Source organism: Carassius carassius, chromosome 45 (assembly GCF_963082965.1).
Source record: "Carassius carassius chromosome 45, fCarCar2.1, whole genome shotgun sequence".
Lineage (NCBI taxonomy): Eukaryota > Metazoa > Chordata > Actinopteri > Cypriniformes > Cyprinidae > Carassius > Carassius carassius.
This window is the reverse complement of record NC_081799.1, coordinates 7,900,161-7,919,545: the sequence shown is the minus strand read 5'-3', so window position 1 is coordinate 7,919,545 and position 19,385 is coordinate 7,900,161. Positions and strand designations below refer to the sequence as shown.

The 19,385-nt window shown below is 37.4% G+C and overlaps 2 protein-coding genes across 2 annotated transcripts; both read left to right on the top strand.

Moving 5' to 3' along the window:
- The first annotated feature begins 10,427 nt into the window (after positions 1-10,427).
- On the top strand, positions 10,428-12,471 carry aplnrb (apelin receptor b). Its single transcript, XM_059539020.1, has one exon. The coding sequence runs from the start codon at positions 10,530-10,532 to the stop codon at positions 11,607-11,609; it is 1,080 nt and encodes a 359-aa protein (XP_059395003.1). The 5' UTR covers positions 10,428-10,529; the 3' UTR covers positions 11,610-12,471.
- A 4,195-nt stretch (positions 12,472-16,666) lies between these two features.
- On the top strand, positions 16,667-18,302 carry LOC132127619 (CD209 antigen-like protein E). Its single transcript, XM_059539570.1, has 4 exons — positions 16,667-17,148; positions 17,241-17,386; positions 17,901-18,001; positions 18,121-18,302. The coding sequence occupies exons 1-4, from the start codon at positions 16,746-16,748 to the stop codon at positions 18,245-18,247; spliced, it is 777 nt and encodes a 258-aa protein (XP_059395553.1). The 5' UTR covers positions 16,667-16,745; the 3' UTR covers positions 18,248-18,302.
- The last annotated feature ends 1,083 nt before the right edge of the window (positions 18,303-19,385 follow it).

The following is a 19,385-nucleotide window of genomic DNA, read 5'->3' as shown; positions in this document are numbered from 1 at the left end:
ACCTTCATCATGTGAACCGTTTGAACGCTATATAGCATATGTGTAAGGATACACATCTTCTTTAGCAAAGATCAGTTAAGCTGATTTGAACATCTATTTGATGATATGTTAACATGATTTTAGTGTGGAAAGATTGTTTACTTACCTTTTCTGCGTGACGTTTTATCCCATTTCAGACATAAATCGCGGTTAAAATGTAAAGAACATGAACTTTATAGCTTAAATTTTAACAGACAAAAACTAATGTGCTTTATAAAATGACAGACTTTTAAATCCTCATTTCTTTTTGGTCCTCCAAAAATAGGCCCCATTCACTTCTATTGTGCCTTATCATTAATTCGATTTTTGGTTTTGTTTAAAAGAAAGAAAGAAAGAAAGAAAACTAGGGATGAATAGGTTTTTTGTGGTAACTGTTATGCCACAAATGCTGTTAATTGAGATTAAATGAATCTGAACAGATTTGGAGAAATGTATCATTACATCACTTGTTCACCAGTGGATCCTCTGCAGTGAATGGGTGCCATCAGAATGAGAGTACAAACACACAAACTCAAAACTTTTTACTTCACAAGACATTAACTGATGTGGAGTGGTGGGGCATTACTTTCAGATTATTCTGATGTTTTTATCAGCTGTTAGGATCCACTGGTGAACAAGTGATTTAATGCGTTTCTCCAAATCTGTTCCCATAAAGAAACAAACTCATCTACATTTAACATTCTTTTTTGTTTATTTTAAAGGACCCTTTTAAGGCATTTATGGTGTTCCAAAGAAAGTAAGGTCTCTAGCAACCTTTTAGTCAAATACTGCATGTATCCTTTGCGGAGAAACCAATCCCATAATGCATTGCAATGAGCTCAATAAAAAAAAAATTAATTCAACATTACAGCAAAGCTGTAGAAATCTCAGTGACAAAAAACATTCTGAATAAATGAATGAATGAATAAAAGAGTTTAGAAAATAAAAATAAATAGTTTATCAATATGCTGAAACCATACTCTATTGAAGTAAATGGTGAGTAGAATCTTCTTAATTGTACTCTTCCCCACTCGTTCAGTCCAACCTATTGTCTCTTCCACATTTACTGGTTCAGGAAGAGCTTTATCAATAATCTGAAGACTTGCAGCTTACAAAACAAGACTGTCCTCCAGTCTCAGAGGGCCAACACAAACGCAGTCCACATCCTGACAGGCCCTTTCCTGTGACAGCCCATAAGTCACTGTGTCTGTTTTGTGCCACTGTGATCATCAGCGTAACCTGTGCTGGTCAGACTTATTCTCGTAAGTGTCTTGGGAGCCATTGTGATGTGCTGTGTCTAAATGAGGATAACTGCTGTGGAAATTTGTGCCCCTGTTTTTGTGTGCCCAAGCATCAGGAGCTATTTCAGGGGTCAATTTTCAGAGACAGTGGCATTTGTGTGCTATGTGTGTCCTGATACAAGAAAAAGGATGATCTTAATCAGACGAAACATTAATTCAAATAATGAATGTTTGTTTTCATTGGAATATCAGCTGATCTGAATGTGCCAGTTTATCACCATTACATTTAAATGGGTTATTTGGTTGGTATAAAAATATTTTGTTCATTCCATTTAGTTTGGGACATTCCCTAAACATATTTTACCACATTGTTCAAATAGAGATATATTATATATTATATATTAGAGATAGTATTTTGGTTCAACACTGCCATTTGAAAAATGTATATATAATGTGCTTAATTTCTAAACTTAACTGAATGAGATTACTACAATTAAATTATTTACATCATGCCCTATACAGTATATGGTAATATTGTGATATATTGCTACAATTTAAAAAAAGCTTTCTTTTTTAGGGCCGCTTTATTTTTTTGTGGAAACCATAATGCATTTTTTTTCTAGGATTCTTTGCTGAATAATCAAAGAGTTCAATACAACATCACTTATTTAAAAAAGGAATCTAATAATTCAGTTTAATGCCTCCTAGCTGAATAAAAATCATAATTTATTTTGGGAAAAAACAACAACAACAACAAATCAAATAGAAGTCATAAATAAAGAACAAATATACTAATGGTAAATAATTACTGGGACATTGCAGGGCTGTTTGCCCTGAATGACCCTCAAATTTAGCGTAGCAACAATGGATGAGGACATCCCTGCTAATATGTGCCAGATATTTACATCAGAAGCAACCTTTCCTCTTCCAAACAATGGCCATCACAAAAGAGCAATACAAGAGTGATTTCTAAGGTCAAATGACCCTATTAGGAGTCCCCCACAAACCCAGGCCGGATACGTTTGCAGCAGTCAGAGTCGCCACATGTACTACTCGATATGGCTTTTCCTGTCAAAGCCTGTGTTTGGCCACTGAGTGTTTCACTTGAGCCATTAAGAGGGTGAAAATTGAGACGCCACACGTTTGGACGCACTTCAATGCAATGTCTAATTTTAAAACAGGCTGAGATTAAATCAAAGCTCAGGACTGAGTGCTAACTTCCTACACTTTAATGTGGCGTGGCGCTTTTGCACATGGAAATATATAACAGCATAAAAAGCGGAGGAAACCAAGGCACAGAGATACACCGCAGGGACAAAAGACACTCGGCTTTCTTGAGAGATCCATGACACCGCTGCTCTCTGGGGGCAGGAGATAAGAGAGAGTTAAGTAAACACAGCCTATTGCTAGCCGCTAACTGCTAACAACACCAGCTACCATGCGGATCTCATCTTTCAGCTCATTTAATTGGGCCGGACAATAGCATGTCCTGGCTGCTCTGTAAATCAGCACTGCTGGGGAACATGTGGAAAGAAGGCCAGCCGTCTTGAACGTCTAAACGTGCTGGTGTTATGTCTGCCTGATTAGCATCCGAGGTTTTCAACAGGTCGTTAAATACAAACTCACAGAGCGGTGGGGCAAATGCTTATCTAGATTTTTGATCCCAAGCGCGGTGAGGAAACTCTCACCAGATAAAACACTCACAAATGGAGCTCCTTAGGAGAGAAAATACTGAACCACATTAACTTTCTATAGGGAAGTCTGACTCCATGAACTCATCACTTATGGGATCAGGGAGCTTGTATGGTTGAAAAACTCAAAGTTGTAACACTACTACATTTTCCAGTTGCATGATATTGTTTTCGACAAGTAGCTAACATGGCAAAATGCTACTTTGTGATGGTTTATTTTGTGCACTTTACAGTCGTGCAAGTCAATAACCAAATGCTAGAATGACTTCTTTCTCCCTCTATGATTCATTTAGTGAAGTGGTTTTTCAAACAGTTCCAAACTTCCACAGTATCCCATAATAGTAAATGGCTCTCATCAACTGTTTACCAACATTTTTCACCGGCACTTATATATTGGTTTTGAACCAAATTGACCAGCTATGAGGTGATTCACAACAATACAAACTGTGGTTTGAAACTAAAAGTATTTGAAATTCAGGCAAAAAGACAAAGGAACAAGATATAGAAATAATAGATAACAAATATAGGCCTATATACACACATGCAAAAATATTTAAATCAGCATTTAAAATGCTTCATGGGAGTGGGCAGGGCTAATTAACTTTTTTTGTTGTGATTTGCATGTTGCATTTCTGATTGGTGGAGATTTATCTGCAGAATCACGGGTATTGTAGTTTTGCAGGATTGCTGTTACACACAATTATTTAAAATACAAAAAAAAAATGAAATAATGTAGGGCTGATGGCTTTAACAATAGCAAATAACACTGATTACGAATTTTGCAGTTCACAGTACTTTGGTCTGTTAACAGTTTATAAGTTATTGTTAAAAATCAATTCCCACATAGAGAAAATGAAAGGAATTGTTACTTTTGAGACACTACTGTTGCACTCGGTTTCAAGATAAACTCACTGCATTTTAAAATGGGTAGATTGACTAGCTTCTTTCAAACTAGCTTCCCACTTATCATTTAAAGTAGCTTCCCAAATGCTTTTGATAATTGGAGGACCTTCATTTGTGACAGAGAATAGATATGGATCAAGTGTCTTGTTTGGATGATTATTGTTTAGGGTCATGGCAGGACAAGAGAGACAGGAAGGGGCTTTGAGTAACCTGGGATGTTTGGCCGTATAATTGGCTTCCTTGCTGTCTCCAGGAAGAGCAGACGGATGTTGTCCACACTCTTGATCTCACGATCCTGTTTTCAAACCATCCCGAGCCCTTGCTAATCGCATTTCCATGCATTTCAGGTTTTGGCTAAAACTGTAGCTGAAACCTATTTAAAACAAACATCCGCGCCTTCAATACACTTCCAGGCCGAAGTTATGCTCAAGGGGTGAAAAGAAGTGGCCATGCGATGGCTCCAAGGTGTGAACTCGTTCATTGTCCCGTCCCTGGTGCTCAGCGACTTGGTGTCAATGAGTCGGAAACTCTTGTTAGAATCTGTCAATGAAGCAGGGGTGGGGTGCCGTAAAAGACTGCCACACCTTTCCATGTGAAGAGGAAGCGCTTATGCATTTACAAATGCCTCTATGTGCTATTACTCAACATTTAAGATTCAGAAACAACAGGCAAATCAATTAAGCTCTTTTCTGAGTCTAATCTTTGTGTGTGATGCCAGAGATGCGGGTCAGAGCATATCAACACCTGAGAGACCCAGCTGTCACATGACACAGGAGGGCTGTAGACCATCAGACATCAAACAGTCCGGAGACCCTCCTCACACTCGGTTTATCGTGCCAGTCACATGACGAGAAACACAGCGGGAAACATACAAGAAATGCACGAACGCAAACTTTTGGCACATTTATCAAACTAGATGCACTTTGCTGATTCCATCGTGTCTTGTTAGAAAGATGGAACGATTGCATTCCTTTAATGGAAAGACTTAGACCAAAAGGAGGTCTAAAAATGAATTTTTTCCCCTTTTTTTCTTTCATATCCAGAAAATGTAAATATTCAAACAAACAAACAAAATATTTTTTTTTTATGCTTTTTTTGCTGACAAAAAAAGTTTCACAAAATTAAGTGCCCTGTGCAGTATTTATTTGTTTGGATATTTATTTATCTAATTTAGGTCAAATTGAATAACTCTGAAATTATTTCCTTAAAATATGTAGTAAACTTATATCTAATATCTATAGTTGAAAATCTTTTTTATTTAATTTTTTATGTATGCATTTATTTATTCATTATTAATTGAAATAATTATATTTCAAATAAATGTAAAGCACCAGTTTGATGTTTTGCTTTAAATATGTCATTTGTGGCAGCTAAAATTATTAGTAGCATATGAACAAGAAAATGATTCACTAATGCATAAAAGCAATGATATTTGGTATGACAGAGTTGTGCTCTATTTTGAGACACAGCAGCTTAATATTTTTTCTATTGTCACAATAGAATAGTAAAACTCTGATTTCTTGTATGAAATGTATTATTATAAATCATTTTTATGTAGTATTGTTATTAGTAAAACGGTTGTGTGTGTGTGTGGGTGTATAATAAATCAAATAAAATATACTTTAAATCATATAGTATAAATAATTTACAAACAAATATGCACTGTCACTTAAAAGCAATTGATTAAGAAATAAAATAAAATTGCACCATGTTAATGTATGTGGTTTCTTGCAGTGTGATGCTTCTATCCATTTCGTTCATTCATTCATTCATTTATTCATTCATTCAAACAAATTGATTTCATGGGGAAAAAAACAATTCTATAATTGTTGATGGTCGACAACTGCTGTCTTTTTAAGATTTAATTTGGCTGAAAAGTAAATAAGCACAATTGTTCTGCTTTGTCAGGAGGTCTATGTGTTTTCTCAGTTGTCTAAAACATAAACATACACACCTAAATCTGTGCAGCTCTCACACAGATGCCTTGAACATATTTGTTCTAATTAAGCAGTCCATTTGCAGAGCACATTGAGTCTGTTAACTTCTTAAAACACAGCCACTTATTATCCATGGCCAAGGTTAGGCACAGCGGATCAAAGAGGCTTCGCTGAATCCAGCTGCTCGGAGAGCTCTGTCACTCTGCCTGTGTGTGTGTGTGTGTGTGTGTGTGTGTGTGTGTGTGTGTGGTCTAACACTGTGATTGCTATTCATTCCCTCTATGGTTTGTGCATGCAAATACCACATCAAACTCTGTCATGTGTCAAAAACGAAGCCCACGGATCCTAATAACAGGTTCAGTCCCATCATTTAACATTTAAACAACACTGCAGCATTTAGAAACAGATATGAGATACTTTATTTTGGATAGAGCACACTTGAGATTTACAGAAATAAATGTAATTGCTGTGGAATAAACAGTTTGGCAGTTGTTAGACCCCCAGTTGCTTTTGTCAGGCATTTGCATATCTATCTATACCATTTGTCACATTATCATATCTATCCTGTTAAAATCAAGGGGAGATAAGTCCAGTGCCACCTGTGATGTGTGCATTTGGATGGGGAGCGCATGATCGGTGATTTAGCTTGAGATAACACTAGTTTTAGCAGTGATCTTTTTAATAAAGTATATTTAAAAATTAACTGTAGGCTGTTAAAAGTAAATATTCCTTATTGGAATCAAAGTATCCATGAGGAACCTTTAACATCAAAGGAATCTTTACAGTTCTTTACAGTGGAAATTATTCCAATTTAGTAACTCTTACTAACTTCACTGAAAGTTTCATCGAGGAACCAAAAATAGTTGATCTATGTGAAAACACCAATTTGGAGCCTTTCCTTTGAAAAGTGATGGGTGTTTCTGTAATGATAGGCACTATAAATCTAAATTTAATTCTTACTCAGAATTACCAAAAAGAGCTTGTGCACAGTGTTCCAAGGGAGTTTTAGAGATTTCGACATCCAACAACCATGATGAGTCATTTTAATGATGTCACAACTCTTGAACTTACAAAAGCTCCCGTGCCAGTGCACGTGTGTGTGTGTGTGTGTGTGTGTGTGTGTGTAGGATCAGGTCAAGGAGGGACAGTTGTGTCTGAGCGGGTCAGGTCCTCGGCGCCACTGACGCCTCATCGCTGAGAGACGAGGAAGGGTGCCGAGTGAAACCTCCCGTCTGCTGCTTCCCTCTGAGACAGTAATACTGCTGAGCCATATGCTCTGGCTGATACTGCCGTTTACACTGGGATTTCCGCTGTGAAATAAACCTCACCTCTCTGCTGTTGTTGTTGCCATTCACAATATTCTAGCTGATCTCTTTCTCTTGTTGGTCTCTGATTATACATTTAAATCATTATTCCCCTGCAGTTTTTTTTTAAACCCCCATTTTAATTTTTAATGAAATAGGCTGCTGACACTCTAAAAATGCTGGGTTGTTTCAAACCAACTTTGGGTCAAATATGGACTAAATTTTGTAATTAAATTTTTAACCCAAAAGTTAAAGTTGGGTTGAAACAACCCAGTATTTTTTACAGTGTATAAATTTTTAGATATGATGCAGTCATACGCCATGTTATATTTAGACTGCATCTTGCATAAGTACTTGAAGTGGGTAGGATGCTATTTTAGATTGTGTAACAACTACATTCTGACTGATTTTCTGGAACTGGGTACTTTTAAAGTTAAATAAAATTTAAATAAAATGTATGCATTAAGCAGACGCTTTTATCCAAAATGACTTACAGTGCATTCAGGCTATCAATATATATATATATATATACAACCCGAATTCCGGAAAAGTTGGGACATTTTTTAAATTTTAATAAAAATGAAAACTAAAAGACTTTCAAATCACATGAGCCAATATTTTATTCACAATAGAACATAGATAACATAGCAAATGTTTAAACTGAGAAAGTTTACAATTTTATGCACAAAATGAGCTCATTTCAATTTTGATTTCTGCTACAGATCTCAAAATAGTTGGGACGGGGCATGTTTACCATGGTGTAGCATCTCCTTTTCTTTTCAAAACAGTTTGAAGACGTCTGGGCATTGAGGCATTGAGTTGCTGGAGTTTTGCTGTTGGAATTTGGTCCCATTCTTGCCTTATATAGATTTCCAGCTGCTGAAGAGTTCGTGGTCGTCTTTGACGTATTTTTCATTTAATGATGCCCCAAATGTTCTCTATAGGTGAAAGATCTGGACTGCAGGCAGGCCAGGTTAGCACCCGGACTCTTCTACGACGAAGCCATGCTGTTGTTATAGCTGCAGTATGTGGTTTTGCGTTGTCCTGCTGAAATAAACAAGGCCTTCCCTGAAATAGACGTTGTTTGGAGGGAAGCATATGTTGCTCTAAAACCTTTATATACCTTTCAGCATTCACAGAGCCTTCCAAAACATGCAAGCTGCCCATACCGTATGCACTTATGCACCCCCATACCATCAGAGATGCTGGCTTTTGAACTGAACGCTGATAACATGCTGGAAGGTCTCCCTCCTCTTTAGCCTGGAGGACACGGCGTCCGTGATTTCCAACAAGAATGTCAAATTTGGACTCGTCTGACCATAAAACACTATTCCACTTTGAAATAGTCCATTTTAAATGAGCCTTGGCCCACAGGACACGACGGCGCTTCTGGACCATGTTCACATATGGCTTCCTTTTTGCATGATAGAGCTTTAGTTGGCATCTGCTGATGGCACGGCGGATTGTGTTTACCGACAGTGGTTTCTGAAAGTATTCCTGGGCCCATTTAGTAATGTCATTGACACAATCATGCCGATGAGTGATGCAGTGTCGTCTGAGAGCCCGAAGACCACGGGCATCCAATAAAGGTCTCCGGCCTTGTCCCTTACGCACAGAGATTTCTCCAGTTTCTCTGAATCTTTTGATGATGTTATGCACTGTAGATGATGAGATTTGCAAAGCCTTTGCAATTTGACGTTGAGGAACATTGTTTTTAAAGTTTTCCACAATTTTTTTACGCAGTCTTTCACAGATTGGAGAGCCTCTGCCCATCTTTACTTCTGAGAGACTCTGCTTCTCTAAGACAAAGCTTTTATAGCTAATCATGTTACAGACCTGATATCAATTAACTTAATTAATCACTAGATGTTCTCCCAGCTGAATCTTTTCAAAACTGCTTGCTTTTTTAGCCATTTGTTGCCCCCGTGCCAACTTTTTTGAGACCTGTAGCAGGCATTAAATTTTAAATGAGCTAATTAAGTGGATAAAAGTGTAATATTTCTCAGTTTTAACATTTGCTACGTTATCTATGTTCTATTGTGAATAAAATATTGGCTCACGTGATTTGAAATTCCTTTAGTTTTCATTTTATTAAAATTTAAAAAACGTCCCAACTTTTCCGGAATTCGGGTTGTGTATATATATATATATATATATATATATATTTACAAATAAATAAATAAATGGTAGATAGATATTGTTCTCATTGTTCAATATTTATTATTTATTTATTTATTGTTGAAAAGATAAATTGTATATCTTTGAATATTTAAAATATGCAATGAACTTAATGTAGCTGAAGAGTTGATTTTTATGTTTTTAATTCTATAAACTTATGGTAAGGTTTCAAGTATTTATAAGTTAGGCTATTTATTTATTTAATTATTTATTTATTATTTTAGGTTATAGGCTATTATATACTATATATATTATTGTTTGGTCAGCACAACATATGTATAAGTTACTTTCAGTAGGCTATTCTGTCTACATTCGCTTTATTATTTGATTATTTGACACTCTGTCAGTGTATTATTTCTTTCTGAATGTTTAAAAATATATTAAACATTTTTTGAAAATAATTCGATGGAAAACGCGGAGGCTGAGCATTTAGTTATCCTACAATAAGTTATGGGCTATACGGCGCGTAATTTTCAGCATGAACACTGCATTAAACCCGTAAGAGTTCTTAAACTTGAACGTTTATGACATGCATTGTTGATGCTGCATAATCATTTGTCGGATGAACTTGGACATATGAGATCTTGCTCGGGCAAGTCCGTGGGAGCAGCACGTCAAACGCATTGGGATGGAAATTAGAGCCCTCGAATCGTCCAACTAATAGACAGTTGTTCACACCTTCGCATCCGTCCATTAAAAATCAATTTATTCGGACAGGACAAAAAAACAGGTCCTGACATGTCAGATCGAGACGTTTCATGTTTAATTTCAAAAGTAGTAAAACCCCCGAAAAGTTAAACCTATGCCTCGTGTTTACAGTAGTATTGTTTATTCGCGATAAATAAATAATAAATAAATAAATAAATAAATAAAACTGTAAAGCTGGGCTCTTTCAAGACCTTTGCAGCATTATTTACAGAAGTGATTTGCGATTGTGATGCCCGTTCTGAATGTAAGTTCTGTTTATCAGCAGTTCTGATTGTAAAATATTTGTGTTTATTTGTTATTTTTATATTTCGTTCTCTAGAGCGCTGGGGTTTTCCCGAGGAGCTGCAGTGCTGAGCTCGAGTTAAGGGGCGGGGTCTCCGGGACAGGGGGCGTGGTCATGGCCAAGGGAGGAGAGTGTGAGATCCTGAGGGTTTAAAAGCCACAGTTTGTCCAGCTGAAAGCACATTCTGACCTGAACACATCACAAGCTGACTTCTCCGTGATCATTCAAATCACCGATACTTTAAACACAGAAAAATCCTTGGAGGAATGAATGCCATTGACAACATGACTGCTGACTATAGCCAAGATGACTACGACGAGACATTAAACAACTCAATGTGTGATTTTGACGAGTGGGAACCGTCATATTCACTGATTCCTGTGCTCTACATGCTCATCTTCATCCTGGGCCTCACTGGGAATGGTGTGGTCATCTTCACTGTATGGAGGTCCCAGTCCAAACGGAGAGCTGCGGACATCTACATTGGAAACCTGGCTCTTGCTGACCTGACCTTTGTGGTGACCCTGCCACTGTGGGCTGTGTACACCGCCCTGGGATACCACTGGCCCTTTGGCGTGGCCCTCTGCAAGATCAGCAGCTACGTGGTGTTGCTCAACATGTACGCCAGTGTCTTCTGCCTCACCTGCCTGAGCCTGGACCGCTACATGGCCATCGTTCACTCCCTCACCAGCACTCAGCTGCGGACCAGAGGACACATGCAGGCCTCGCTGGCCGCCATCTGGATCCTCTCAGGTGTGCTGGCTGCACCGACGCTTCTGTTTCGCTCCACGGTGTACGACGCCGAGACCAACCGCACCTCCTGCGCCATGGACTTCAGCCTGGTGGTGAGCAAACCAGGCCAGGAGACCTTTTGGATCGCCGGCCTCAGCATCTCCTCCACTGCTCTCGGCTTTCTGATCCCCCTTCTGGCCATGATGGTGTGCTACGGGTTCATCGGCTGCACCGTCACACGTCACTTCAACAGCCTGCGCAAGGAGGACCAGCGCAAACGCCGTCTGCTCAAGATCATCACCACATTGGTGGTGGTGTTTGCTGCCTGCTGGATGCCCTTCCACGTCGTGAAGACCATGGATGCTCTTTCATACCTGAACCTTGCTCCTGACTCCTGCACCTTCCTAAACCTCCTTCTTCTGGCTCATCCCTATGCAACCTGTCTGGCGTACGTCAACAGCTGCCTCAACCCGATCCTCTACGCCTTCTTCGACCTCCGCTTCCGCTCCCAGTGCCTCTGCCTCCTCAACCTGAAGAAAGCCCTTCACGCCAGTCCCGCCAGCTCCCTTTCTTCACAGAAGACCGAGGCCCAGTCGCTGGCTACCAAGGTGTGAGGAGGTGGGTGGAAGGGTGATGCAGACAAGTCAACAACTGTTACATCCTTCACAAGAACTCAGTTGTTGTTGGGGACAAGCAGACTTTCCTTTTGTATCTGACTGTGGGAACATGAGGAACCAGCTTCCTTGTCCCGTTACTAAACATTGGTACTCTGTGAACTGTAAAGAAGAACGTTCTGGTTATGAAGAACTTGATGCAGTCTGTTTGTACTGGAGACCACAAGCAGACCGGAGCAGACCCCCACTGACAGCTGTGCTCCAGACGTGTGGGACAGAGTTGGGGAGAACGAGCGAGGGCTTTTCTGCTTTTCTCTTAGTTGCCTCTGGAGCATCATAGACTTACATGGAGCTGCAGGGTGGTGGGTGGTCCACAGAGGGGTTCGAGAGCAATTAATGGACTCTGTACTTCTGAAACTGTATTAGTGCATTTAACAGTGCTCTTTACCATCTTGTTGTTTTTCGGTTGCTTGTTTATTTTATTTTTTTTGTCCTTTAAGCACTTGTTCATAAGGGGCAGAGATAAGAACGGTGGCCAGTCTGTCTTATCTGAACCGTCAGGATAGGGGAGGGAGGGGTGCCTTACTTGAGAAGAAGTGTTGCAGATTGATTAAAGACTTTTGGGGGGAGGTGGGTGAGACGAAAACATGGAGGGGGGTGAACTCAGACAGACAGATGGCAGTTGACAAATGTTGTCGGGGAAAAGGGACGTCCAATTAATAGGTGGCAGCTTCGACAGATGAGATACAGTGCGTGTAAGTGTGAACTAATGAAATGTGTGCCAGTGAATTTTTTATGTGAAAAAAAAACTGCTGTATGATGCTTTTATGCAGTACTCTATGAATAAAACATGTACAATGAATTTCTCGTTTGTGCCTCATCTGTTAAAATTCATGAATTCAACTGGAATGTTTGTAACATTCCGTCATGTGTGGTGTTTTCCTGTTAACACAGGAATGAGGGTAGTTGCTTTGTCCCTTATTGTCCTCCGTCAGTTCAAAATCAAAGCAAGTGACTGACAGGAAATGCATGTTTAAAGCTGATTTTCCTTGCTTTTCTTGTTTTGTTTTGTTTCTATGTTGCATACTCAGACTCAACACTAAGGAACAATTCACTGAGAGTATGCATGTATAAAAAAAGATTATGACCTAAAATATTAACCCCTTAGATTTCAAGTAATAAGCATTTCAAGAAATATTTTCACATATTTGGTCATTTAAAAAACTATTTCAGTTTCCCATTTATTTAAGTATTGCATTTTGGTTGTATTTATTTAATGCATTTAATTACTTCAATATATGAGTCATCTTTTAGGCATTTTGCCAAAAAAAAAAAAAAAAATTAGTAATGCTTATTCTGCATATGGAGGGTCATCAGCCCCTAAACAGACCTATACTGATTAAGCTCCCTAATAAGCTTTGGGAAGGACATAATCATTATTGGAGAGACTGTGCTAATCTGCGGTAATTAGTGGGACTGATGTCCTCAGCATGGACTAATATCTTCATAATAAAGAGTGTGGTTATTATCAATAACATAAACATCAGATATAAATCCAGTATGTGTTTCAAGATTAAATTTAAACCACAAAAGTTGAAAACAATGAGTTCAGAACTTTATCTGCTTATATTTACCACTTATGTAATAGTAATAAAAAAAAAATTAAAGCATAAAAAAATTAAAACATTACATAAAAAAATTGAAAAATCATTAATTTGTAAAGACATTTCACAATTTGTGTTACATTCATACCTCTGGATAAAATGTCTATCTGCTAAATGAATGCAAATGTAAGAAAACACTAATGGGCAGTTGATGAATATGTGAATTATATCTAATCTGAAGATTACCACATAATAGATATTAAAAAGCAGACAGACTGAACACGCTACAGTACAGATTATGAGGCGGGCAAACACATGTCTGTTGAGCGGAAACAAAAAGCAGAAGCAAGTGGGAGGGGCTTTAAAATAAAAAAAGCGAAAGAATAGAGGGTGTTTCTTTTATATAAATGGCCCGTAGAGACAGCACAAGTGGGTTTTGTGTGTGCAGTTGCTAGTGTGTGTGTGTGGGCTACAGACCACCTTTGTATTTATTTTGGTTTGTTTATTTGTTTTCTGTCAGGGCTGTGAAGTGAAATGTGTAATAGAAGACAGGAAACTGCTGCCTGTCTTAGATGCCCAGCGAATGAAATATTTCCCAAATGTTAATACAGCAGAATGTGAGCTTTGTGTGGATTAATGAATCAATAAGGAATGTATAAGTGGAAGAACAACAGTAGAACAGGGTCATGTGAAGCTGCTGCATGTTTCTGGTGTCTGCTGCAAACGTGTTTCATGTTCCTCTCTTAACAGCTGCAGTATGTGGGCACAGATCTAATGTTGGCCTCAGTATTGCCTGCAGGTGTCAAATTATACCTTGGGGTTTCAAGGAAAATCTGGACGATATTTCTAGCACATTTTCAAAGATGCTGTAAAGCTTTAGAGCAGTAATTTAATCTCCCTGATAAATGTGAATTTCATGGTGTGAAGTTGCATGTGTTAACTGAGCTGCTTCCTGTGCTTTAAAGCGAAACATTAATATGGTAGAAGAGGGAAACCTGACAGTGTGAAGTAAAACAAAGGGAACATGAAATCAAACATCAAACTCACTCCACTCTCAACACTCTCAGATCACCTTTTTGTTGCCTAAGTTACTTTCTTTATTCCTTATCTTGACATTGTACTTCACAATGTGTGTTTGTAATAAAAATTAATCCTTAAGACATTTTAACTTCAAACCGTTGCTTTTGGCCTCAATACCAGCTTGTAATTCATAATACCTTTTAGCCTTCCTCTAGTGATAGTTGCATCCTTGAACTATCCATTTAATATATTCAGAGAATAAGGAAGCATTTGTGAAGCTGATTTAGGATTAAATCAAATTTTGGTGGCAGAGCAGTTTGTTTCCTAACCAGTGGAAGACTGGGGCAACTGTTTGAGGAAACATGTTTGAAAACAATCATTTCTGTAAACACTTTGAGTGACACTAATGGTACAGAAATCACACACTTTTGCATTAGAGAAAAGACATAAAATGATGATTGCTTGACCTCTTAAATCTATGTTTCGTGTTACATCTCCCCCTTTCCTGTCCTGGCAGCTTTAATGTCACATGATTCACACATTGACCACAACCACTTTCATTTTGATTGGAGTTCCATGAAATGCAAAGCAGTGCAACCTAAGCCAGACAGAGTACACACATTATATTATATAACATTTATAGATCAGAGATATCTGAAATGATATGTGATAATGCAGACTGAGACTGTGGAAATGGACAGAGGAGAAAGAGTGGAGATGACGGTGGCCATCTATGACAGTGCAGATACTGAGAGACATCATGATCTCCGGACTCACGCAGACAGACGACAACCACTTCAACACACAGGTAGTAATCTCATTTATTTATATAACAGTGAGACAAAAAGTATTGTCGAATGTCTTGTTGTCGTTTTGGCTCATTCTGCTCACTCTTAAAAATAAAGGCTCCAAAAGGGATGCAATGCTATACAGAACCATTTTTGGTTCTTCAAAGAACCATATTTCACACCTAGTGTGAAAAAGATTTCAATAATATGAAGAACCTTTTGTCCATTGGAAAGGTTCCATGTGAAGATTAATATTCTGAAGAATCTTTTTCCATGAATCTTTAGTGGAATAGAAAGATTTCATGGATGTTACAGTTTTTTCATGTCACTTTACAGCATCTTCAATAACTACAGATGTCAATAAAGTACCTTTTTTAACTTATTTTTAAGAGTGTAAAGTGCAAATGTCGCAAATGTTTGCAAAATCAATAATAATAATAATAATTCATTCAAAACATTTAATTCACATTTCAAAGGCTAGTCATAGTTTCAGTAAATTTGCCAAAACCACCAAAATAAGATTTTATTTTATTTATTTATTTTTTGTTGATGTTATGATGTCTTTTTCACCTCCGCAATCAATCTTGGAAATGTTTTTTTTTTTTTTAATAAAATTTCAGGTGACTTATTTTTTTATTTTAGCTATTTAGATATTTAGCTATTTCAACAGAAGGTAAGCATTTACTGCAAAAAATTTATACTGCAGCACACAGTAGAAAATGTCAATTCTCATTTGTAAGTAAACAGTACATGTTTGTAGAAAAGTATTATATATACAATTCATGTATAAAATATAATATATTTGTAGAATAGAAATGCATTTTTATAACTGTATGGTTCATTTTGCATGTGATGGCTCACATGATGAAAGAATGTTTAGAACTTGGAAAGAATATGATCGTTTCACTGAGAATCAAATAAGCAATTTCAATGCAAAAATAAGCAATAATACTATACTTAGGGCCAGATTTACTAAATGGAAAATTAGAGTGCGACTGCTGTATAAACACAACGGAAGTGGAAAGTTGTGCAGGTGATCTTCTGATGTTGCAGTTCATTTCTCTGATGACTGATGCAAGCAGCACAAATTAGCATAGGGTCTGTGTCTGGGTCAGCTTTGTCTAATCTACAAACAACACAGGAGCAAAATGGGTTAAGACATGCTTCGTTGGGTGTTAAATAATGTCACAAACTGGCTACTGCAATCCTTAGTAAATCACCAAATGATTCATTTTAATATTCTCCTCATATCAATTTTGTGTCTGAAAGGGAAACTCCTACAAATGTATGCAATAAGTTCAACTGCAAAAATACCTGTGTCCACGCATTTCCATCGCTAGTTGTTTTTGTTTTTTTTACACCAAACAGTTTGCATGTTCCAAATCTGGCCCTTAATCTTTTGCACATGTATTTAAAACACATGATCTGGCTAAAAACATTTGGTGTGAACAAGAAAGTAACCATTTTGAGAAAAATTTAAATACATTTATTTAAGAATTGAGCCAAAGTGGTTGCATAATACTGTAAGAGTAAAGTTCTTGATGTCATAATAGTAAAGTGTGAAAACACATTTAAAGGTATAGTTCACCAAAAATGGAAAATTCTGTCAGTAATGTAATGGGTTTGGAACGACATGAGAGTGAGTAATTAATGACAGAATTGTCCTTTTTGGGTAAACTATCTCTTTAACCTCATGTTTGTCATTCACAGGAAGTGTCTCGGTGATGAACAGAAAGCACAGAGCAGCTGAAGTGTGCTTGAGTCTGCTGTGTTTTCTTCTGCTGACTGCTGTAATAGTGCTGTGTGTGTGTTTCACCACCGAGAGAAACCAGTTACTAACTCAGATCAGAAACCTGACTGAAGAAAGAGAGAAGACACTTACAAAATATGAGCAGATACTGAACAATAACAATAACCGGACTGAAGAATGCAAGCAAATACTCTCTAAATATGAGCAGATACTGAACCACAATAAGAACTTGACTAAAGAAAGAGAGCAGATATTTACGAATAATATAAAATTAATAGCAGAGAGAGAACATTTACCTAAGGAGAACAAAATTATGACAGAAGAAAGAGATCAGATAATAAAGACCAGTGAACTCCAACAAGGACTATTGGAACAAGGTAGTTCTGTGTTCATACTCAAAATCATAAAAAAAAAATGTTGATTTCAACATTAAGTGAGAATACTAAATTCTAAACTATTCTATTAACAGATAAGCAAAATGATCCCTTCAAATGGATTTACTACAACTTCAGTTTTTATTATATTTCATCTGAGAAGAAGAGCTGGAGTGACAGCAGGAAAGACTGTCAACAGAAAAGAGCAGATCTGGTGAACATAAACAGTTCAAAGGAACAAGTAAGTGATAAAGAAAAAGATTTTGCATTGACACTTGAGTTGTTTGTACATGTTGATGTACAGTATATGGGTTGGTCTGTTTTAAGTCAAGTAACCTTTATTTATATAGTGCTTTTAACAAAACAGATTTTGTAAAAGCAACTTTACAGTATTAAATACAAAACATAGTGTATAACAATGCAAAAGGACAACACTAAACACTCATTTTCAGTTAAAGACAGGTCATTATTGAATTCAGTGATGTCATTATCCAGCTCAGTTCAGTTTCAATAGTATCTGTGCAATAAAGTCGATGATATCACTGGAAATTAAGTGACCCCAACTAAGCAAGCCAGAGGTGACAGCAGCAAGGAACCAAAACTCCATCGGAGACAGAATGGAGAAAAAACCTCAGGAGAAACCAGGCTCAGTCGGGGGCCAGTTCTCCTCCGACCAGACGAAACCAGCAGTAATGGTTGGTCTTAAACATTTGAGATGTTTATGGATTATATACATTTCTGCTCTACCAAAACAGGATTTTTTACAAAAGATTGCTGTTTCTGATCACTTTTGGATTGGTTTGGGAAAGATGGAGGGGAAATGGAAATGGATTAGTGGCACCATAATGACAAATGGGTGAGAGATCAATTAATTTAACTGATCATAAGCCTGAAACCTTCTCTACAGTCAATTTCATATAGTATTCAGAACTGAATGAACCGAATGAATGATGATCTGCTTCACTGTTGTTTCAGGTACTGGAGTTCTCATCATCAGCATTCATACCGTTCATACTGTGCTCTGACGACTTCATCAGGTTGGATAGATGATAAATGTGAAAATAATAAAAAATGGATCTGCAAGAGAAGCATTTTAAAATAGCTCATTACATAAAATATATATGTATATGCAGTAACATAAACCCATTATGTTCTGGAAAAGCAGTCAATTTGATTTGTGATTCTATAAATCAAATATATATATATATATAGTTATTATTATAGATATATATAATATATATATTATTATAGAGATCAACTCCATTAAGGTCTCTGGATATTGGTCATGAGAAAGTGTCCGTGGTCCGGTGTCTTACTGTGAAGTGGGTCTTTTGGGTAGTTTTTCCTCCCTGCTGGTCATATCAACAGCAATCAAAGCCAGCAGACAGACTGATGGTCTCTCATTCTGCTCTTTGACTCTAGTGATAGATGGATCACTGCTGATGTGTATTTGTCTTTCATCATCAAAGCCTCAGCCTCTTAAACACTGCAATTCAATTACAGAAGCTTTCACCTACTTCCTTTTCCAAAAACAGTGAACTCAACAGTATCAGGTACTCAGATCCCAAATACTTACTTTACAAATAGGGATGCTTAAAAACAGCTTAAATATATATTTTGGCAAACATTAAGTTTATGTTATATATTTGTCAAATATATAAAATACATATTTCATCAGTATGTTAAAGGTAAAGTTATTTTATGTCCTGTAATTGAATCTGTTAATCACATATCTTGCTTCAGAAATAGGTGTGAGCAACACTATCAACTGATGTAAACTAATTGAGTAGTTTAATCTTGAGTAAACTAATGTTTCATTAACACAGCATAGCACTAAGCTAACGGCCTCTTGAAAAACAAAACACCAGACTTTAAAGGAGATGAGCCATTTCGTACACAATACACTCTCTAATTAATAAACATCACAATATCACATTCCTGTCCCAATGGGAAATTACAAGTCCTGCCACAAGAAGCAAAACCAACATAATCGTTTTGATGTAATAGAGTTGATCTGTCGATAACACTACAGCATGTGCTGTCTGTCCACATAAAACAGTCTAACTAATATACATGTTTTGCATCCAGTGCTTGCTTGCTTTATTTAAGGAACATCAGCTAACCACAGTTGTACATCAAGGCTTGGTGCTGGGCCCACTTCACTTCCTAATACACACAACCTCAATGGGCCCAATCATTCAGATTTTCTTATCACTACTATGGCAGTAACACGCGCTTCC

Coding starts and splice junctions, on each gene's coding strand:
- LOC132127619 (XM_059539570.1), top strand. CDS start 16,746: ATGAACAGAAAGCACAGAGCAGCTGAAGTGTGCTTGAGTCTGCTGTGT. Junction 17,387..17,900: donor TAAACAGTTCAAAGGAACAA/GTAAGTGATAAA, acceptor CTACCAAAACAG/GATTTTTTACAAAAGATTGC. Junction 18,002..18,120: donor GGCACCATAATGACAAATGG/GTGAGAGATCAA, acceptor CTGTTGTTTCAG/GTACTGGAGTTCTCATCATC.
- aplnrb (XM_059539020.1), top strand. CDS start 10,530: ATGAATGCCATTGACAACATGACTGCTGACTATAGCCAAGATGACTAC.